At 34.3% G+C, this 24275-nt stretch overlaps 1 protein-coding gene across 1 annotated transcript in view; it reads left to right on the forward strand.

The window, feature by feature from the left end:
* MALRD1 (MAM and LDL receptor class A domain containing 1) overlaps positions 1 to 24275 on the forward strand; it is a 778752-nt gene that overhangs the window by 499795 nt on the left and 254682 nt on the right. The window contains exon 33 of the mRNA XM_042993660.1: positions 15578 to 15761. Coding sequence (XP_042849594.1) covers positions 15578 to 15761 — 184 coding nt within the window. The remainder of the gene's footprint in view (positions 1 to 15577; positions 15762 to 24275) is intronic.

The raw sequence follows: 24275 nt of genomic DNA on the forward strand, positions 1-24275 counted from the left end.
TGCTTATTTAAACATGTTTAAATTTTTTTTTGACTGATAAAATTAGAAAAAAAGTAGCAAAAAAAAAAAAATCATGGATGTACCAGACACAAAAAGTTTAATTAGAGTATTTGGAAACTGTGCTTTGTTATCTTACAAATGAGTAAAGGTCAAATAGTTCTTACAGTTATTTTTTTTTCTGGCCTCATAGATTTGATTCGATAAATTCTAGTTTCTCATGGGAATTATATAAAATTATATAAAATACTTAATATATATTAGTATATGCAGATATAATTACATTTATGTATATATATAGAGAGAGATTTTTAAAATTGCATTTATTAAACTTTATTAGAATAGTTTTAGAGTTATGGTAATTATTGCAAAGATAGTATAAAAAGTTCTTGTATACCCACATCCTAGTTTTTCCTATTACTAATATCTCATGCTAGTATGGCACATTTGTCACAATTAACTAACCAATGTCATATATTATTAGTAACTGAAGTTCACCCTTTATTCAGAATTCTTCAGTTTTCCCCTAATATCATTTTTCTGTTGCAGCAGTCATGCCTTCTTAGCCTCCTCTTGGCTATGATAGTTTCTCAGGCTTTCCTTGGTTTTCATGACCTTGATGATCTTGAGGATTATTGGTCAGGTATTTTATAAAATGTCCACCAATTAGTATTTAACCTGGTGTTTTTCTTATGATTAGGCTGGGCATAATGTGTTGTGATTAACATATTATTATATTAAAGGTGTGTATTATCAAAAGGAAACATCACTGCGTTGTTAATTTTGATCACATGGCTTGAGGTAATGTTCGACAGCTTTGGCAGGTGAAATTTACTCTTTACCCCCTTTCATATGGTAAATTTGGAATTGCATTCTTGCAGCTCACATTAAAGAAGGGAGAAATTAGTGTACTCCTTCTTAAGGGTAGAATATCTACATTAATTATTTTCAATTGTTCACTATAGATTTGTCTAATTTATTCAACCATTTATTTATATCAGTATGGACTAACTGATATTTATTTTAGACTGTGGGTTATAATCCAGTACTGCTTTATTTTGTTCTCACGCTGTTCCAGCTTTGGGCATTGGGAACTCCTGTGTCCCTTTGACGTGCTCCCATCATTGTGGGTATTCTGTTTTTGTTTTCCTTTTTTTGGTGGGGGTTGTGGGTGAGTATTTCTTTATTTCTGGTACTACAAGATGCCCCAGGCTCATGTTGTATATTTTCTGACCCAGTCCTATAATCACCAGTTTCTCCAAGGACCCTTGGTGCCTTTTATTAAAGAAACTAGATCTGGACACTAGGCATGCTCCTTGCTAATGGGGTTTTGTTGCTTGTAGGATCTCTTAGCTGGCAGAGCTAGGAGATATGTGTGTGTATACTAATCTGTACATATACACTTATCTATAAATATTTCTATTTGTGACCATCTATATCTGTATGAATCTAAATACAAATTTATATTGTCTCCAATATAATCAATCACTACATCTTTATTCTAGCCTTCTCACTTAGCTTATATGTAGCCTCTCAGTCCATGAGAAACCTGACTCTCACCATCTTCTATACATTTAATTAATTGTTCAATTGTAGAATACATGTGTAGTAGCTTAGAATTGCTCACCCCTACTCCCACAGGAAACAACTAGAATATAGTGCTAATGTGCAGTTCTTTCGCATTAGTCATTGTCTCTCTTCATTTCCAAATTAACTTGGGTGAGCACCTTATTCCCCCATCCCTTCAGTGGGCTTTTTCCATCTACTTGTAATACATTTAGGTTGTTTTGTCACATTATGCATTCTTTCCTGGGATATTTCAACCTCTTACAGGATTTTTTAAATTACATACATTAAGGTTACTCTTTGTGCCATAAAGTTCCATGGGTTTTAACAAATGCTCAATGCTCATTTACCATTATACCATACAGAAAAATTTTTGCTCTAAATAATTCCCTGTGCTTCCCCTATTCAGTTCTCTCTACCACTGACTCACTGACAGCCACTGATCTGTTTGCCATCATTATAGATTTGGCTTTTCCAGAATGTCATGACAATTGTCTTCTACAGAAGCATTTTGGAGTGACTATAATGATTCTTTAAACATTAAAGGCATTATGAATATTGGGAAAAGGGAGTGTGTGTGGTTTTTTTTTTGTTTTTGTTTTTGTTTTTTTTTTTTTTTTTGCTAAAGAGTTCCATGACAGGAGGAAATGACAAGCACTTCCAAAGGACAAGAACACAATAATGTGCTTAAATCTTTGTAGTTGACACAAAAATGATATATGTTGGCTTAGCTGTAGGTTCTAGGATCACCTTTTTTAATTTTTTGTCTTGTCTTGCTTTTTCTTTTTCTCTGTGACCCTCAGAGGCCTGAAAATTTTGTTCTATTTTTTTACATATTTAATGTTTCATTTAAGAAGACCCTGATAACAATATAATCATCATTTTTTGGTATGTAAACTACTTCTTATTTCTGGAAGTTTGTGACAGTTTCTCTTACATTTAGAGTTTAGAGGTTGCACAAGAATGTTTCGATCTTAAAATTTTGAGTTGTTCTTTAGCTCGGAAGTTTTCTTTTATTATTTTTTCTGATTATTGCTTCTCCTCAATTTATTTTTTCCTTTCTTTTTGGAACTCTTATATTCAAATATGGGTTTTCTAACTCTTTCACATCTCTTGTCTTTTCTTTCACTCATAATATTCAATTATTTACATTTTTGCTCAAAAAATAATGGTAAACATTATGATATCAATAATGAATGTAGCAGCTCTATTAAAATTACTTCTTTTTAATCCCCACAACAACCCGATGAGATAAACACATTTACTATGCATTTTATAGATGGAATAACTACTAGCACCAGGAAGAGCTGAGGTTTAAACCTAGGAGTCTGATTTCAAAGCCTGGAGACACATAAGTATTCCACATCCTGTATTTTGAGATAATTCCATTTCATATTTTGCATAACATATTTGGCTTCTAGAAATATTAACGCTCTGATTTAGTTTTAGCTTTTTCCTGAAATGACTTTTGAATATCCCCCAATCCTTCATGTTCTCAAATTACCCATTTCAATTACTTAATGAACTTCCTTAAGATTTTTGATAGTTTCTTGTTGTTAAGAATTTATTTTTTAAAGCAATTTTTAGTTTATAATACAATGGAGAGGATGGTACAGAGATTTCCCATATATACCCTGCTCCTACATATGTATAGTGTTCCCCATTATCATTATCACTCAACAGAATGGTACATTTTTGACCAAGTATAAACCTAGATTGACACATCATCATCATCCAAAGCCCATAGTTTACCCAGGGTTCACTTTTGATGTTGTACATTCTGTAGATTTGGACAAAAGTTATATAATGACAAGGAACATTTATAAAACAGAGTATTTTCACTGCCATAAAAATCTTCTGTGCTCTACCTATTCATTTCTCACTCTACTAGCTGCAGAAACACTGATCTTTTTATTATCTCCCTAATTTTGCCTTATCGAGAATACATATTGTTAGAATCATACAGTGTGGATTGGAGTCTTTGAAGACTGACTTCTTTTAATGGTAACTTGCGTTTAAGTTTCCTCCATGTCTTTTCATGTCTTTATACTCCCCTCACCCCATTTTTTACCACTGAATAATATTCCATTGTCTGGATGTACCAGAGTTTATCCATTTACCCACTGAAGGGCATCTTGATTTATTCCAAGTTTTGGCAATTAAATATCCATGGACAGATTTTTATGTGAACATAAATTTTCAACTTATTTTGTTAAATACTAAGGAACACGATTGCTGGATTATGAGAGCATGTTCAGTTTTGGAAGAAACTGCCAAACTGTCTTGCAAAGTAGCAGTATCATTTTGCATTCCCACAAGCAATGGATGAGAGTTCCTATTGCTCACATCCTTACCATCATTTGGTGTTGTCGTGTTGTGGATTTTGGCCATTCTAATAGATGTGTAGTAGTATCTCACTGTTGTGTTAATTTACATTTCTCTGATGACATGTCATGTGGAACACCCCTTCATATACTTATTTGCCATCTGACTATCTTCTTTGGTGAACTATCAAGGTCTTTGCTGTTTTTTAATTGAGTTCTTTATTGTTGAATTTAAGAGTTCTTTGTATAATTTGGTTAACAATCCTTTATCAGAAGTATCTCCTGCAAATAATATTCTCCCAATGTGGGCTTGTCTTCTAATTCTCTTTTACAGAGCAGGTGTTTTGAGTTTTAATGAAGTCCTGCTTATCAACTAACTACTCTCACGGATCTTGTCTTTGGTGTTGTATCTAAGAAGGTATCACCATACTCTAAACTCATCTAGGATTTTTCCTATGTTATCTTTGAGGAGATTTTTAGTTTTACATTTTACATATAGGTCTATTATCCATTTGGAATTAATTTTGGTGATGGGTGTAAGGTCTGTGTCTTGGTCCATTTGTTTTCATATAGATGTCCAATTTGTTCCAGCACCATTTGTTGAAGAGACTTTTTGCTCGATTGTGTTTCTTTGTCAAAGATCAGCTCACTCTGTGGAAATCTACTTTAGGAGTCTGTTCTGTCCTATTTATCTGTTTGTCTATTCTTTCATCAATACCATTTTGTCTTGATTACTATAACTTTATAGTAAGTCTTTAAGTCAGATAGCATCAATCTTCCAAGTTTGTTCTTCTTTAATATTGTGTTAGCTGTTCTAAGTCTTTTTATGAACTTTATAAATAGGTTTGTTAGTATCCACAAAATAACTTGCTGAGATTTTGATTGGGGTTGCATTGAATTTATAGGTCAAGTTGGAAGAAATGACATGTTGCCAATATTGAGTCTTCTTATCCATGAACATGGAATATATCTCAGTTTATTTAGTCCTTTGACTTCATTCATCAGAATTTTGTAGTTTTCCTCATATAGATCTTGTATGTATTTTGTTAGACGTGTTTGGGGGGAGTGGGGTGCAGTGCTAATGTAGATGGCATTGTGTTTTTAATTCAAATCCCACTTTGTAAGAAAGCAATAGACTTTTGTAGGTTAACCTGATATCCTATAACTATGCTTTAATCATGTTTTTTTTCCAGGAAGTTTTTTGTTGTTTTTGCTTGTTTTTTTGATTGGTTCAAGTTTTTCACATAGACAATCATGTCATCTATGAACAAAAACAGTTTAATAACTTCCTTCCCAATCTGTATTATCTTTTATTGCCTTTTATTGCCTTATTGAACTGACACAGACTTAGAGTACAATGTTAAAAGGAATGGTAAGAGACAACATTCTTGCCTAAGGTACAGGATCTTAAGTGGGAAAACTGAGTTTCTCACCATTAAGTATATTTCCTGTAGATTTTTTTGTAGGTATTCTTTATCAAGTTGAAGTTCCCCTATATTCCTAGTTTACTGAGATTTTTAACATAAATGGTTGCTGCATTTTTGATATAATAATGTGATTTTTATTTTTTGTCTATTCATGTGATGGATTATATTAATTTATTTTCAAATGTTGAACCAGCTTTGCATACCTGGGATAAATTATACTTGGTTATGGTATAAAATTCTTTTTATACTTTTGTGAGATTCAGTTTGCTAATATTTTGTTCTGGATTTTTGCATTCATGTTCACAAGAGATATTGGTCTATAGTTTTCTTTTCTTATAATGTCTTTGTCTGTTTTGCTATTAGGATAACCCTGTCCTCATAGGATGAATTAGAAACTATTCCCTTTGCTTCTTTTGAAAGAAAATGTAGATAATTCATATAATTTATTTCTCAAATATTTGGTAGATTTCACGAATGAAATCATTTGGGTTAGTCTTTCAGTTTTGGTAGGTTATTAATTATTGATTCAATTTCTTTCATAGCTACAGGCATTTTTAGATCATCTGTTTCTTCTTGTGTAAGTTTTGGCAGATTGTGTCTTTCAAAGAGTAGGTACATTTTATCTAGGTTGTGAAATTAGTGGGCAAAGAGTTACTCATAGCATTCCTTTATTATCTTTTTAATTGCCATAGCCTCTACAGTGATGTCTCCTCTTTCATTTCTGGTATTAGTATTTGTACACTCTCTTTTCTGTCTTACCATGGCTAAAGATTGATCAGTTTTTGGTTTTGTTTTTAAAACAAAGCTTTTGGTTTCACTGATTTTCTCTATTCATTTTCCATTTTCAATTTCAATGAATTCTGCTGAAGTTTTTTTTTTCTTCTCTGTTTTTTGGACTTAATTTCCTCTTCTTGCTCTAGGTTTCAAGATAGAAATTTCTAGACCTAGTCACAGCAATCAGACAAGAAAAAGAAAGAGACATCTATATAAAAAGTTAGGTTATTAGTTTTAAATCTCTCTTCTTTCCTAACACATGCATTTAATGCTACAAATTTCCATCTAAACACTGCTTTCACTGCATTGTACACATTTTGATGTTTTCATTTCATTTAGTTCAAAATATTTTTAAATTTCTCTTGACATTTCTTCTTTGACTCATGTGTCACTTAAAACTGTGTTGTTTAATCTCCATGTGTTTAAGGATTTTTTACTATCTCTCTGTTACTGATTTCTAGTTTAATGCCATTGTTGTATGAAAACATACTGTATGATTTCTTTTTGTCATCATTTTTCAATTTGATAGTTTTGTTTTATAGCCCACAACGTGATCTGTTTTGGCGACTGTTCCATGTAAGCTTGAGAGAAATCTGTGTTCTGCTGTTTTTGGATGAAGTAGTCTATAGATATCATGTGTGTCCAGCTGATTGATTCTGCTGTTGAGTTCATCTATGTCTCTACTGATTTTCTGCCTGTTGGGTCTGTCCATTTCTGAGAGAGGTGTTGGTCTCTGGCTATGAGAGTGGATTCATCTATTTCTCCTTGCAGTTCTATCAGTTTTTGCCTTGTGTAATTGGGATGCTCTACTGTTAAGGACTCACATGTTAAGAATTGTTATGTCTTCCTAAAAAATTTATTCCTTTATCATTGATAGTTTCTTTGTAAGAACACTTCTCCTTCTGCTTTTTAATTTAATTTTATTTTAGAGAGAGAGACAGAGAGAGGGAGAGAGTGGGGGGCAGGGGGGAGAGGGAGATTGAGAATCCCAACCAGGCTCCATACTCAGCACAGAGCCTGATGCAGGACTCAATCCACAACCTTGGAATCATGACCTGAGCTGAAATCAAGTGTCAGATGCTCAAATGACTGAGCCACCCAGGTGCCCTCCCTCTGCTCTTAAATATACCTCAATAGGGCCTTTGATATGATTTTTTAAATTTATTTTTAAAATTGTGGTAAAATACATAAAACACAAAATTTATCTTAACAGTTTTCAAGTGTACAATTCAGTGGTACTTAGTACATTCACATTATTGTGCAACCATCGCCATCATCCATCTAAGAATTCATGTTGAAAAACTGAAACTCTCTGCCTGTTAAAAAGAACCCCCTTTTCATCCTCCCCCAGCCCTTGGTAGCCACCGTTTTACTTTCTGTCTCTTTGGATTTGACTTCTTTAGATGCCTCATATAAGTGGAATCATACAGTATTTGTCCTTTTGTGATTGGCATATTTCACTTAGTATAATGTCTTCAAGGTTTATCCATGTTATAGGATGCGTAAGATGCCCTTCCTTTGTAGGGCAAATCATATTTCATTGTATGTGTTACTACATTTTATTTATCCATTCATCTGTTAATAGGCACTTGGGTTTCTTCCATATCTTGGTTATTGTGAATAATGCTGCTATGCACATGGATATACAAATATTTCTCTTCAAGACCTTGATTCCAAGATCTATACCTTTCAGTATATACCTAGAAGAGAAATTGCTGGATGATACTGTAGTTATATTTTTAGTCTTTGAGGAATTGCCTTACTGTAATTCATGGTGACTGCACCATTTTCACATTATCAACAACAGTTCACAAGGCTTTGTTTTTCCACATCCTTACCAACATTGGTTATTTTATTTATTTCTTATTCTTTTATTTAATAGTAGCCATTCTAATAGTGGTGAGGTCACCCTGATGTTATTTTGATTGCTCACTTTAATATCCAGCTAAGCTAATGAGTCCTCTTCAATGATGAATGAGTTTTCCTTGTACTCACTAGACCCATACCAGCTCATATAGAGAGACAACCCATTTTGGAAATTTCAATGTGAATAATGGTCCATAAAAACTCCCACAAGGTCTGTCCAATGTCCTCCTGGGTATGGGGAAGATACATCCAACTTCCACTGGCAGGTCACTTTTTCCCTGACACCACTGGTTGTCTATCCTCACGGTTATGCCTCTTCTTCAGGGAACCAGGGGAGTGATTAAGTCATGAATGTGTATTCAAGGTGTAATTTCCTCAAAATTTTTACAGGTTATACTTCTAAAATACTTACAGATTAAGCTTTTGTTTGTGATAATTTTTATTTCTTTTAAAGTGGCTTGAAACAACCACTATCATGCCCATTATTTGACAGTGTTCTGGAAGTTCAAGGCAGTGTAAGAATAACATAAAAAGACAAAAGAACTGGGATGCCTGGGTGGCTCAGTCAGTTAAGCATCCAACTTTGGCTCAGGTCATAGTTCATGACTTCCAGCCCTGCATCAGGCTCTGTGCTGACAGATCAGAGCCTGGAGCCTGCTTTGGATTCTGTGTCTCCCTCTCTTTCTCTCTGCCCCTCCCCAACTCACACTCTGTCTCTCTCTTTCAAAAATGAATAAACATTAAAAAAAAATTTTAAAGACAGAAGAATAAATATTATCAAGGATCAAATAAAACCTATGTAAAAAGAAAATATGATTGATTACAAAATGCTAATACTGTATATTGAGAAATTAGTACAACTACTTAGAATCAGCACATTACCCAAGGACAGTATAGTTATATAAAAATAAATTCATAGGGGCGCCTGGGTGGCTCAGTCGGTTGGGCAACCGGCTTCGGCTCAGGTCATTATCTCACAGTTTGTGAGTTCAGGCCCCGCGTCGGGCTCTGTGCTGACAGCTCGGAGCCTGGAGCCTGCAGCCTGCTTCAGATTCTGTGTCTCCCCCTCTCTCTGCCCCTCCCCTGCTCACTCTCTGTGTCTCTCTGTCTCTCCATGATAAATAGACCTTTAAGAAAAAATCATAGGTTAGCCAACTTTTAATTTATGTGTGCTATTGTTTTGAGTTTGCCCTTTCACTGTGTATTGTATCTATTTTACTTATTTTTTTATCTTCATTTTTTGTCTCATTTCTTTTCCAGGCAACCAGTCTAATATATACGCTTGGCTAAATGCATTTTATAATATGTGTCCTATTTTTTTTTAGTATGTCCTAACTTTCATTCTGTTTATTACTCTTTCCCCTTCAATCTGTATCTTAAAGATCCATCTTTGTTTGGGTATATGCATCCAGTTAATTATCTCCTACTGCTGCAAAACACTCTGTGAGGTGTACTCCTCATATTTTACCAATTCACCCTGCCATTACCTGATTTCCACAGTCTGAGCATCTCCTTATATGTCATTTGATATTTAAAGTTTCTTCTAATGTAAATTGTTTGTAAATATCTCTTAGATATTTTTTTTTCTGCTCTTTCATTTTTCCTATTGACTTTTTGGAGCTATTTTTATGATTTAGTTTTAGTCTTTAACCTTTTTATATTTCTATTATCGTTCTTATGGTAAGTCTTACTGCTATTATTTCATTTCTCTTTAAGTTTTACATTTGATTTTTGTTTTTCGGATGGTTTTGGCCTTTGAGTGAAAAACACATACTTGTGTTTATTTACCCCCGTTAATTTCTTCCTCTTAACTAGATAAGCCCTTTCTAATGCTCTCATGACAATGTTATCTCTGTCCTTTCCTTTCCTTTCTCTTATGCTCCTTTCCACTGTCACAAGAACTGAAAATGTTAGTAATTTCTATATCTTTGGCTCTGGAGTATTTGTGATGACTTTCTGTATTCTTTGGTCCCAACTTTTGTATTTTAAGACAACCCTTACTTTCTATATCTTTTGCGAGATTCCCTTGGATTTCCTTTCTTGTTTTAACATCTCCAGTATTTGTAATGTGTTTTTTTATGACCAATTTGAGTTCTTGTATATCTTATGGTAATTTTTTTATGCTTTCATATTTGACAGTTTGGCTGGATATAAAACTCAAGGTTCAAGATCATTTCATTCAGTTCCTGCAGTTATTAGTTTATTATCCTCTTGTATCCAAGGTTACTATGAAGAAGTCTGATTTCCATATAATTATTGACCTTTTATTTTCTGGAAACTTTTTGCATTTTCTTCTTTCATATCCTTAAATTTTATCATAAGCACATAAGTGCATTTGTCTTCCTTTTCTATCTTGTTTGGCATTTCATGATCTCTTTCAGTCTTCTCTCACTTCTGAAGTATTATCTGTATTATTTTTATATGTTTCCATTTCTCCTCTTATTTCTTAATCTTTATAGAACTCCTTTTATATATATAGGGGCCTTTCTATTTTTATCTTTAAAATAGTCTTTAGACTTTTTAAAACAATTCCTACTCTTCATTTTGTTGCTGGCTTCTCTGAGTTTCAGAATTAAATCTTTCTACTCATTTATTAATTCTTCAGTTGTAACCATCTTGCTATTTTATACCTATTTGTTCTTTATGTACATGTTATATTTTTCATATGCAATATTTCTAGTTACTTTTATTATTTCCAGTTTTATTTTATATTGCCATGTCTTCAGTTCTCTTCTTAGGTGTATGCATGAAGCCTTTTATTTTTATTTTTTTAATATATATTTTAAAGTCTTTACTTAAAATCTAGATAGTTCATATATAGTGTAATACTAGTTTCATGCATACAATATAGTGTACAATATAGTGATTGAACACTTCCATACAGTACCCAGTACTAAAACTCTGATTCCATCTGTTTTTAAAATTCTGCATTAGGTATTATATTGTTCAGCTTATCGTCATCTTTTAATATTTATTTGGCCTCTCGGAGACTAGTAACTGTGGCCTATGAACTCACGCATCTATAGTGATGTGAGTTGCTGTCTCTGGTAATTTATGAAAAGGAAGAAGGCCAGTCATTTGCTGTATTCCACTCACCATTGTAAAACACGTCGTCATATGTCTAAATAAACATTATAATAAGTAGGTAACTTATTTATTAAAAAGACTAAAATTTTAGTAAGTGGCAGAGTCCTGAACAAGTCAAAAAATATATGATATCTCAGGGTAAAACAATTCAATATTTCAGTTATTCATTAAATTACTCTACGATTCATTTTGGGAGAATGAATATATGAGAAAAACAAAAGAAAAAAATTGAGGATGAAAATGTGACCTATTATAATGTAACTTTAAGACTTAATAGACTCAAGTGTAGACATTTTACCTCCCTTTATGTGTTTACTCTCTTGTATTCATAATGTTTATACCTTAACTCTTTCCTTTACATACATTAAGAACCATATTAGACAGTGTTTTAATTTTTACTCAACCATCAAAAATTATCTATCTATCTATCTATCTATCTATCTATCTATCTATCTATCTATGTACTGTTTAAGAAAAAGCCTGAAATCAATACAGCTTTTATTATATCATTAAAATATCACAAATAAGTCTGAAAAATCATCTGGCATCTTACTGTTTCTATAGCTGGACAACTTAGATCTTACTCATCAACCTGAGGAATTGTTCCTTTTTTAGAAACATAGATACCGTCCAAAATTTTTCTGATATCCTTTTTTTAACTGTTGTTGCTTGCTGAATCAAAGAAACTGAGCTTGATGTAAGTTCAATGTCATTTCCTTCAAGAATTAACTCATCTTTCTGGCCTTGAGATACAGAACAAGCAACATCTGCATTCATCCAAACCCTGTGGATAAGAAAATTTATTGCATTTACTCATTTTTGCTGTGTGTGTGTGTGTGTGTGTGTGTGTGTGTGTGTTTGTCCCTACTTGATAGTATAAGATTCATTCTTTTATCATTTCTTTTATGCTTAAAGAAATTCCTTTAGCCATTCATTTAAGGGGTGTCTACTGGTGACAGATTTTTAGTTTTCCTTCATTTGAAAAAGTCTTGGGAAGAGGGGTCTTGGGGTCCCTGGGACCTGATGTGGGTGGAAGTCTAGGCTCTCTGCCTAGCCTTTGCTGTTGGGTTTGGGGATAGAGTATACATTTTCTATGATGTCTGACTGTTACAGAACAGTCATTATCAAAATGTTTTCTTTCTTGCTCGATTTTCTTTTTCCTGGCCCTCTGCCTAGAGAGAGTAGTCTATGCCTGTTGGATTTTCATGTTGCCAGATTCACATACTCATTTGGCAATATATGAGACAAAAAAAAAAAAAAAAACTTAGGAAACTCACCATTTTATGATTCCTTGAGTCCTGAGGTTCCCAGGTAGTCTGTCTTCTCTCTACTTTTCAGAACTTTCTTATGTTTATATAAAACTATATGTAATGTTCAGGGTTTGAATTGTTATTATTAGGAGGAGGGATATGGAAAACAGATCTTTTCAAATCTTTACAGAAAAAGAAAATATGGTAACTAAGTAAGTATGACATTGATGGAGCAATTGAGAGATTAGAGACTGATACAGAAACTCCAGAAACAGATTCCAAATATGAAAAAGATGTCAGCTGATAGAAAGTTGTTGATCCATGGGTTTTGAAAAAATGGCTAATGTTTAGGGAAATTTTATATATTCACCTCAAACCTCTGAAACTAATATTCTAAATGGTATACCTTATTAATGTATATCTTGAAGGTACTCTATCATTTTAGTATTTCTTACTACTTTTCTTTTCATAGCACAAAAGGGAAATGCTGACATAAAATATGTGGTCAAATGCATTGCCATAATAAATATGCAATATGTAAGATAAAGAGTCAATATGTGCAATACATGGAATATCGGTTCAAAGTTGAGTAAAAGGCTAAATAAGAAGAAGAGAGTATTCCTTTGATTTCTATAATTTGATCATTGTTGTATTAATGTCTATTTTTACTATTATTAGCGTGGCCAATCATTTGTAATGTTTATTGCCTTGGGTTCTTGAATTGAACATCCTCATGAATGAATGTAAGAGATAAATCTTTGGCCAGTGGCAAAGTCATGAGTTGAAAGCCAGAGGTTTTTCATTTCTTAATTTAGAAACAATTAAAATAAGAATATTAACTAAATAAATAAAGCAACAATGTGTGTGGAACAAAAATTAAATTGATATTTAACTTCTTTTTTAAAAAAGTACTCTGGGGTACCTGGGTGCCTCATTCGGGTAAGCGTCCAATTTTGGCTCAGGTCATGATCTCACAGTTCGTGGGTTTGAGCCCCACGTCGGGCTCTGTGCTGACAGCTCAGAGCCTGGAGCCTGCTTCGGATTTTGTGTTTTTCTGTCTCTCTGCCCATCTCCCACTCATGATCTGTCTCTCAAAAATAAATGAACGTTAAAAATTTTTTAGAAAATAGTCTGGTATATATTGATATGTATCAGAAAATAAATATATTAAATAAATAAAATTTATATTTATATTGCCCTTTTATAGTAAGTTATTTTTATGACTCTCTCATAATCTTTACCTCCACAGGTTAGACTGTCTTTATTTTTCCACCTTTTTATTCCTGATATCTAACATTACAGTATGTGTGAACATCGAATGTTTGCTGAATAAATGAATAAATGGACATATAGGTCAATAAGTAAATCTCTATTTTACATTTTGATGAATAATTTTGATAATTATGTGGATAAGATTTGATATGTTATATTTAAAGTGAAATAATAGTAAATATATTAGAATGATATTCTCCAGTAACCTGCCATTAGATTGATCCATGGTTGGTTTTCAAAAGAATTCACCCTCATTTTCATTTCTTCCTACATAAAATGCTAATGGATATATTATTCAAATATCCTTTTTTATTAGAAGGTCAGTTGTAAGATTTAAGAAATGGTTTTTATGTTATTGATTAAAGTGATCACACAATCTTCTGTGATGGTATTTGTGGAAAACCCTTTGGGGGCTTGTCGTAGTTAATGAGTAGCGCTGGAAACTTCAGAAGTTGATTAATAGGAAATATTAGCAAAGTGAATTGAGTTTGTAAATTAAGACAGACTTTATCAATATCTATGGCTGTTATGTTGCTATGTGTCAGACAGTCCCCCTCTACTTTAATCTTTAATTTAACTAATCATTCCTTTGATTCCACATCACCAACACATCGTTGACATTCAAAGATTAACTTTTAAAAAGACTTCTCTTCTTTAGTCATCAAAAAAGATATGAAATTCCATTAATTAGGTGTGAATTTCCCATCCCCTTCAAGGCAAAAGTTACATGAGTCTCTGGGTGTGAAGATTTGTCATCTTTTTGGGAAAAGATGTTCAAAGATCTATCTACACACCGTTAGTTGTTTTTGCAAGGTTAATTTTGTATTAACTGATACGTGGTTCCACTTTCTCTGTAATTCAACTGAGGAGGAACTGCTTGATTGTGTCTCCCTCAGCAGAACAAGGTGTCAGCCATATTTATCAACATTAGTGCCCTAAAAGCACAAACCTATGAAAATATAAGTCCTTTGGATCTTCTTTTTGCAAATATTTCTCTTTTTCTTTAGCCTATATTAAAAAAAACCTGTATATTATGTATTTCATAGCTGTTTGCTACGAATCTGTTGGAACAGCTTGCTTGATTTTCTGATTGCCATTCCCCTCAATACATCTTTCTGTTGAGATAGTAATTATTTGGGGGTAACCATAAACATAATCATATATGGATGGATGAATGGATGGATGGATGGATGGATGGATGTGTGTGTCTGTATATATATATATGTGTAATGCTATATATAGTAAATGTATAGTTTATTTATTTCTCTTTCTTTGTTATGTGTCCATCATCATGATTTATGAAAACATCTAATTCTCAGGAGGAGCTAGGCCCAGAATAGCAAAGAACAATGAAACCAACCTTAAACATTTAGAGGAGATACTTATATAATTTTTTCAGAAAATTTATTTTTCCTTTGCAAGTGAAAACTGTGGTGTAGAGATAGTTGTACTTGATGCTCACATAGCAATCATATTATAATAGATTTTTTTAAGCCAAAATAACAAATAATAGTATTTTTGAAATCCTACGGATCTTAGAAATCATCACTTTGCCACCATGGCTCATTTCATAATTCCTTTGTCATATCATCAGGGATAATGATTTCTCCCACACGTTCTTCCTTTCATCTCTTTTTTCTCTTTGCGCATGTAAGTTATTTCAGCTCTTTGAAGGACGATGCAATCTAAATAATTACAGAATATGAATAGACGTTTAGGTGAGCATCCCAAGCTAAAATCCAGGGCTTCTGTAAAATGTTCAGATCCCATCAGATATCGAGAAGCTTGTGTGCATACAAAGGAGAGGCAGAATGGACTGAGTAGGATACTTTTAAATAATGGTGTCTCTGAAAACACCCAAACAGAGTTACCAGTACGTCTGCTAGGAAACACTATGGAAAGTGTCAGAGTTCCAGTGTCTGTTTTTCCACCAGTATTCACTGATCAAATGCTTCCATTCTAAACGATTGGCTTTTTTCCTTCTTTTTCTCTGATGCAAACTTGTTCCCTTCAGACGGAGAAAGGACTGTCAAAAGTGTGGCAAGAAAGTGAGCGGAACTCCGGTGATCATTGGCAAAAGGCAGTCATCCTGCTGGGCAAGTTAAGGAATTTTGAAGTCATATTTCAAGGCATCCGAACAAGGGATCTGGGAGGAGGAGCCGCCATTGATGACATTGAATTTAAAAACTGCACGACTGGTGAGTTTCTGGAATTCGTTTCTATTTGGACCCACTTTCCTGGTCCGGCCATTTTATCTTCTCATTTATAAAATGTCCTGCTGTTTGTATATTTGGTGCATCCGTAAAAATCAATTGAAAGAGATAATCTCCTAATTGTCGAACTGACCTGTTAAGAGAGGATTGCTTCCCCATTCCGCAACCGCCCAAGCTCTTGATTCCTTTCTTCCTTTCAGACCATCCACTTTCCATCATGTAGAAGTGTTCCCTGTTGCATTTATTTTTCAACACGATTTAAAGCGCATGCCTAATATTTACATATATTTATCCAAATTAATTTGAAGTGAACCAGTAAAAACTTGTCAGAGAGCTGTCACTTAGTGGATGCATGAGAAATGAATTCAACCAGGTGTAATTCAGGCAGATCTTGTGAGAGCAAGGCTTTGGATATTTAAAATGCTACTCTAGCAAGTGAACAGCAACTTGAAAAACTTGACTATCATTTATCACACTTCCAAATGTGAAGTATAACTATACTTAGATTTTCTTTACGGAACTACCCAGAAAATGTCAAAAATAATTATAAATTCACTTGCACAATTTCACAACTGGCAAAAAGTTCTTTCTGAGAAGGCACTATTCCATCTGATTTCCAAAATAGTGCCATGTAGTGCACCCCGCCAACAAATTCGACACCGATTCACTTCTAGGCGAGCTCCTGGGACTGAGAGCTAAACTTGAGTACTGTTTAATTTTATTATTGCTCTCACATTAAAGTATCATGTCACCGAGGCAGGTCAAAAGTGTAATTCGGTATTTGGTGATGTTACAGCGGCTGCTCTTTTTATGAGCAGGGCTGTGTCAAAGATCCCAGGTGATCTAGGGAGCACAGAGCTCTGGGCATGCGCATCAAGAAGGGGATGGGATTTGGGCTCGGGGATGTTTGGAACAGGGTGCTGGACAACAGAGAATGAGGTTCTGAACATTTATTGTGAAAATGTATCTTAGAAGATATCTGCTTATTCTAGAAGAGTGTGCTTCCTCCACTCTTTGCCAGTCACCTTCCTAGTAATTTGCTAAATTTCTATTTTAGTTAGTTCTTGATCCTGGTAACTTCAAAAGAAATCTTCAATTCCCTTTTCTAAGATTTTAGAAAGAAAGAAGCTTTTATTAAACAGGAGAGATTCCTTTCCTCCCACGGGAGGCAGAATGGTTATTAGATGGGTTGATTCAGGACAGAAGAAATCTGAGAGTTATTATTCCAACTTTGCCAGTTTCATGAAGTCTGCACTGTTTTTCCCCCTTTCTTGTAAAGTCCTATGAGATTTTACTTGATTATAATTAATTTTGTTCAACTCAATCTAATGCTGAGCTTACTGAGAAATATTTTAATATCTTATGTTTAGTGGTCAACTTCTTTTAGGTCTATAGTTCTTTCTATGTCATCAAAATAAAGAGGTCAGTGGTAACCAATTGTATTTAAATATGGTCAGTTGTATATCAAATATGTTTTAGGACAAAGTAGCCATTGCTTTATCGAAAACAATTAAAGCCCCATCTGCTACAGATAATGAAGGCTTTCAAATTATGTTGTAGTTAAGATAGAAGAAAAAGGCACTATAGGAAAGTTTGAAAGAATATTTATGGAACTAAAAGATTATGATTATTTTGTCCACTTAGGTTTAAATTATTTTCCAGTAAAATATCAATTACTCAGAATATGTTACCCTAAACTGCTCAACATTATCCCCAATTTAGAAGAGAATGGCATTTAACTAAACACCTAAAACTCAGGCACTATAGAAGAGTGGTTAAGAACTAGGAGACTTGAGTCAAACTATGTTTGGGATCAGCTTTGCCACTGACTAATTTGGGTGACTTTCTCTATTTTGCTTTGCCTCTGTTTCCTTATCAATAAAATGTAGATGATAATGGTAGTACTTCCATCATAAATGTCTGCGAATGTTAAATACATTCGTATATGTGACGTGCTTGGAATAGTCCAGATACATAGTGAAACTTACATATCACATTTTATAGTTACAGTTATGTCACCATTCGTATTGATCATGCTATATTTTCAAATGGTGTTTTATTGTCCTGCACTAGGTAACAGACTTCAAATCATATGCAAACACGTTGCCATAAAAAGTCTATCATGGAATTGTTGCTATTTGCCATTTAAAGTAAAGAACTTAAAACATGACGTCATATTTGTTTTCCTGCCACCTACTGCCACTAACAAAAGAGCATATATTATATGATACCATTTGGAGGGAATATCCATAACAGGCAGATGCGTAGAGGTAATTGCTTAGGGCTGAAGGAAAAAAAGGGTGGGGAGTGACTGCTAATGAATATGGCCTTTTTTTGATAGGATGATGAAAATACATTTTTTTCTTTTTCTATGTTTATTATTTTTGAGACAGAGAGAAACAGAGAAACAGAGAGAGTGTGTGCGTCCAAGTAGGGGAGGGGCAGAGAGAGGAGGGGACAGAGGATCCAAAGCAGGCTCCACACTGACAGCAGCCAGTGCAGCGTGGGGCTCGAACTCGTGAACCAAACTCATGACCTGAGCCAAAGTTGGACGTTCAACCAGCTGAGCCACCAGGCGCCCCAATATTCTATATTTTTATGGCAATGGTTGCACAACTTCATGAATATTCCAAAGCTATTAAATTGTAAACTTAATATAGGTGACCTTAATGGTATGTAAATTCTAAATTATAAATCAGTGAAGTTTTTAAAAAATATATAAAGCAGGAGAGTTACGGGGATATGGTGGTGGTGGTGGTCATCGTGGTGGCAGAGTAGTTTTGGGATTTTCCCAAGTTCGCACATCTAAACAGACCACCTAGTCAGTGAGTCACGGAAAACGTAGACAACAAAATTAAGTGAAAATGCGTCCCTACCGACCCAGTATACAAGCAAATAGGGGCAAACCACCAACAACCACACGACTTGTGTTGTATTTATGTCTGTAAGGGAGAAGAGGAGAATCATCAAAGAGCCAGCAGCTATTCACTGGAAAATGCAGCCAGGTGGTTTGAGAATAACAGCTAGAACTGGAGAGTGTCACTCACTTATAGAATGAGTGGGCCCGAGGGCTCTGTGGTAGGTTCTGAGGGGTTGGAGCAGTTGACACCATCAACTCTCAAACTGGAGCCACCATGAGTCTCTTCCATTCCAGCAGTTTGCACTCAAAAACCAAGCAAAGAAAACAGGAGCAGACACGGCACTGAGTAGGGAAAAATGAAGGCAAGAGAAGACCCACGTCAAAGTAGGGAATGGGGACAAGCTAGAAAAATCTCAGAAAGCAAGGCACCATATGTTCTTATAGATTTATATAGCTTCTATAGACTTACAATCTTTTTCAGGGGTTTAGCAATAATCCTCTAACTTTGGCTGCGTTGTTACAGAGCTTCAGTTTTCCCGTTTGCAAAATGACAGGATCATGATAGACTATCTCTGAGATTTTCCTGGGACCATCTGACAACTCTAGAATCTATGCATATTTTTAAAGTTTCAGAATAATTGAGAACAAAGTTTAAAATTGATTAAAAGTGGGTGTGGAAGGAGTTAGAGAATATATATGGTATTTATATTTATATTTATATTTATATTTATATTTATATTTATATTTATATTTATATTTATATTTATATTTATATCTGGTGGTTATCTACTTTACCTGCAAATAAAACTTTTTGAGCTTCATAGTTACTTTTTACTTTCCATTCAAAAACTTACAATTCAATTTATTAGATAATATTTAGTACATGGCCCACATAAAGCTCTATGCGTTATTTTTTATTTCTTTACATTCAGAATACATCATGGCACTATCTTCAATTTACTATCAAATCTATTGTGTTTTTCTAAAAAGAAAAATATGGCAAAAGCATAGGCCTAGTCCTAGTCTTTGGTCCGTCCAGGGACACATCTCCTTTTTGGATAAGGTAACAAGGAAGCAAGTAGCTTATTCATAGAAAAACAAGTGACAGATTATGAACTTGATATCTCCTCTTTTTAAATTCAAGTTGATTTAAAATGGTATTTTTTAATCAAAGTCTTATAAAATGAAACTGCCATTCTATAGAAGAGAGAAGTAGGAATGAAATTTATATTGACGGGAAAGAAATAGTCCATTGTTGTAATTATAAAAGTGTCAATTCTCAATTTAAATAGTTACTCAGTTTTCAAGCGGAATATTACCTATTAAGTATAATCATTCAGCCAATACTTACAGAGTTTAGCATGAATACTAAGTAGCATTTATGTCAGCTCTTGGGAGCCTGTTCTTCAAGACCTCTAGGTGCAATCTAGGTTTCCCTCTTGCTATTTGCTTTGTGGTTTGGGGAAAATCACAGGATCTTCCTTTGTCTCATTGTTCTCAGCTCTAAGATCATTAAAATACTGCTTCCATCTCATAGACATCTCACAGAACTAGGTTGTTTACTTTATGCAAAGTGCTTTCAAGAATGCATGAGATACAGTAAACACCGAATATTTCTTAGCTGAAAGCATAAAGGAACAACAAGAGTAGAGGACTTGATAATTGTTTTAGGCAGAACAATTTTTGTATCATCGTTTAAGATCTGATTCTGTTCTGTTCACATGTTCAGCAAACATTTATCGATTTCTAGGATTGCAGAAAACTCTGTGCAATGTACTATGAACATCTCCTCACAACAGGGCTGGAATGCATGTGTTATACAGTGTTTGGCTTTATTGATTTACCATTTCTCCTCTCAGTGCCCCTTTCTTGACTGCGGGCATTTCCCTATATGCCCCCTGTGCCTTGTATTGCCTGGACTGCTCTGTGATTTGTCTCCAAGAAACTCATAAACCTCATACCTTAGGGTGGAAGCCAGTAACAGTGTAAGATGTTGCCTTTTCACTAAAATATCTAGAAGATTGAACTGAATGATGACCAGATTTTAGTTCAGGGAAAAGGAAGGAGTAATTTAGGGAATAGAAAATGCTTCCAGAAGTCAATAAAATCTTCTAAGTAGACAGTAGCACAGTAGCTACTCTGTCTTTCTCTAAACTCCTACAGAGCAAAACACATCATGCTCCCCAAATAATCCTCAATGTGAATGGAAGGAAATACCTTGGGAGTAAAGTAAGAGAAGCCAGCATCATTATAATTTTAGATGTCTAGTGAATTGTCTTCACAGAAACCTGAAAAGGCTTTCTTTTTTATTATAACCACTTTCACACCTTTCATTTTTTTCCCCTCAAAAACTGTATGTATGACTCCTAAGTGTCCTTTAAACAGTAATTGATCTGGAGTGAAAAATAGTGGCTTGATGATAATGATTTCAGTGCAGCATTACTCTGGATTCAAATTGAACTTGGGAGATCACAAAACAGTGATTGCTCTATATAAAGTTCACGAATACATAAATCTATAAACAGAAGCCTGTAGAGTTTGACTTCAAAACTTAACCTTCTTTACTTAGTTTAGATGAAAAGCTGTTGTATTTCTGCTCAACATATGAGTGCTGCAAGTGTTGCTTTTAGATCTCACACAATTTTCTTTTAAAGTATATGTTTCCAGGAAGAAAAGGAAAAAAAAAAAAGAAAGCCATGATGGCAATGAGTAAAAAAATAATAATAATGAAACACCTCACCCTAATGAAATATGTAAAAGTCACCCATTTTTAATAACTAATGGATAGATAATTTGGAGCACCATAGAACAGAAGGATGGATGGACGGACGGCTGGATTGATGGGCAGACAGGTTGATTAATAGAAACCATTTACTCAAATCTTGGTATATGTGTGAAAATTCAGATCAGAGCGAGTTTCTGCTTCATTGAGTTACATTCTGGTGGCAGTTGTGGATAATAAAGAAAGTAATATGTAATATTGTGTCATGTGATTACAGATGCTATGAATAATACAGGGAGAAAGTGAGGGAGAATTATTACCCTGACTAGAATGGTAAGAAACAGTCTCTTTGGAGGTAACAGTAGAACAAGGTCTTAAATGAAATAAGAGGTGACCATGCAAACATCTCAGTGAAGCATTCCTCAGCCTCAGGACCTGCCAGGCAATTTTACTAGGAGAAAAGCACATTGCTGGAACAGAAGGAAAAAAGGGTAGGGGGATAGCAGTGGGTCTCAGCCTTCAGAAATTTGTCATCAGAAATGCCTGCTCTGTACTGGGGATCTTCTTACAGTACGGGAGTTAAGAAAGCAGGCTGGAGTGGGTCTCCCTAGGGTTAAGTTCTGTCTCTGCCATTTACTGGCCTTGTGACCTTAAATAAATGCTTATCAATTCTGTGCCTCAGTTTCTCTATGGCAATAAAAACGAGACCTACTTTATAGGGTAATTGTGAGGATTTAACAAATTAATATGTGCCAAGAGCTTTGAGGAGAAACTCTGTATGTTGACTAGTCAATAAATGCTAAGCATATGATTATCGTCATAATCATCACCATTGTATTTAGTTTAATTTTCAGTAAAATGCCAGAAAATTGAGGTACCCAGAGGTTGTAATAACTAATACCAGACAGGTAGATTTCCTTACTGATGCTTAACAGCATAGGACCTTAGCTATAGTGAGCCACAACAGCATGGAATATTACTAAAATCACGATAAATGCCTTAGGGGTAAAAGCAGTCACCCCGGACCTGTCATATCTACCTTCTCTATAATTTCAAATGCTCTTAAAATATCATATCAAGCATATCAGCTGATAGGAGTGTTTCAGTAATACTAATTTAAGTATCTTAAAACATTGTAAAACCTGTTTTTAAAGTTTTTAATATTCAACAAATTCTTATTGTTATGGACTTATTTTATTTTGGATTAAAAAAAATCGATAAGGAGGGGGAGGGAAAAGAAAGTAAACCTGATGTACAAATGTTACAGAAACTAAACCAGTTCCAGTTCAAGGCAGTTCTTTCTTTATCTGATTATATCTGCCTATTTTTATTCTAGGTTTCCTTATAACTGCATCATATCTTCTGTGTCTAAGGCTAAAATTTTCTGCCAAGATTTGACATAAATTTATTAAATATACTCTTTTGGTGGGGAGAGCGGTGGGATGCTAATCCTATTCTCTTTTTTGAGCTTTTACTTTAAGTCTAATTAATATACAGTGTTATGTTAATTTCAGGTGGGCAACATAATGATTCACACATCTGCCTCCCTACTTCCCCTCTGGCAATTTGTTCTCTGTATTTAAAAGCCTGTGTTTTGTTTTGTTTTGTTTGTTTCTTCTGTTTCTTTGTTCATTTGTTTCATAAATACCACATATGAATGAAATCATATGGTATTGGTCTTTCTCTGACTGACTTATTTTACTTAGCATCATACTTTCTAGTTCCATCCATGTCGATGCAAATGGCAAGATTTCATTCTCTTTTTATGACTAATATTCCAGCACGTGCATGTGTGTGTGTGTGTGTGTGTGTGTGTGTGTGTATGTGTGTGTGTGTCTTCGTGTATACCACATCTTCTTCATCCATTGATCTATAGATGACTTGGGCTGCTTCCATATCTTGGTTATTATAAATAATAAACAATAAACATAATGGTGCATATATATTTTTTTCAAATTAGTGTTTTCATTTCCTCTTGGCAAATACCCCAAATTTGTTAAATATACTCTTTATATCAGCACAGATAATATCTTTAAACCTGGTACTTCAAATTAAACTTTACCTATTGGCTAAGTAAAATGCCCATAGTTTCTTAAATGGAAAAATTAGCTTTATTTAAAGTAAATACTTCACATTCCTGCAAATATCTTTTATTAAAAACAAAAAGTGTGAGGGTGCCGGGTGGCTCAGGTCATGAGTTCACGGTTCAGGAGTTCGAGCCCCGCTTCAGGCTCTGAGCTGACAGTGCAGAGTCTGCTTGGGATTTTTTCTCTCTCCCTCTCTCTCTCTGCACCTCCTGTTCTCTCTCTGTCTCTCTCTGTCTCTCTCTCTCTCTGTCTCTCTCTCTCTCTCTCTCTCTCAAAAGAAATAAACTTTAAAAAAGTGTGAAGGGCAAATTTTAAGATATTTTGTCATAGTTTATATGCTTCCAACTTAAATTATCAGTATTAGTAACATGGACATATATAAATGTGTATTTTATTTAATATATGCCATAAAATGTAAAAACTCATCATTTTGACTCTGCAGTCAAATGAAGGTAACTGATTTTTATGGACTCAAAAATTTTGATTCTTCATCAATACGGAAAAGTGATATCAATTTGCTGACTTATAAACAAAGACTACAGATTTTTTAAGCCTATCATTGTTTGTTGTGGAGATTATTTACTGTTTGCAAAATATCCATTTCTTCCCATGTTTCCCAGACCCTTCTGGGTAAGTGGATTAATGTGAAAAGATGTGGCCAATGTGCTCTCAGTAAGTGACATGTCATTTCCAGGCAGAGGCGTTGACAAGCTGGTGGACAACCCTCTGGGTCTCCCTCCTAATGCTGTGGTAGAGGAGGCCTTATTTTCCAGATGTTTTGTCTCCATCTGCCTGGTCCCAGGAGAAAGTCTCTCTCACACTTTTTTTTT

The sequence above is a fragment of the Panthera tigris genome, chromosome B4 (assembly GCF_018350195.1).
Source record: "Panthera tigris isolate Pti1 chromosome B4, P.tigris_Pti1_mat1.1, whole genome shotgun sequence".
NCBI lineage: Eukaryota > Metazoa > Chordata > Mammalia > Carnivora > Felidae > Panthera > Panthera tigris.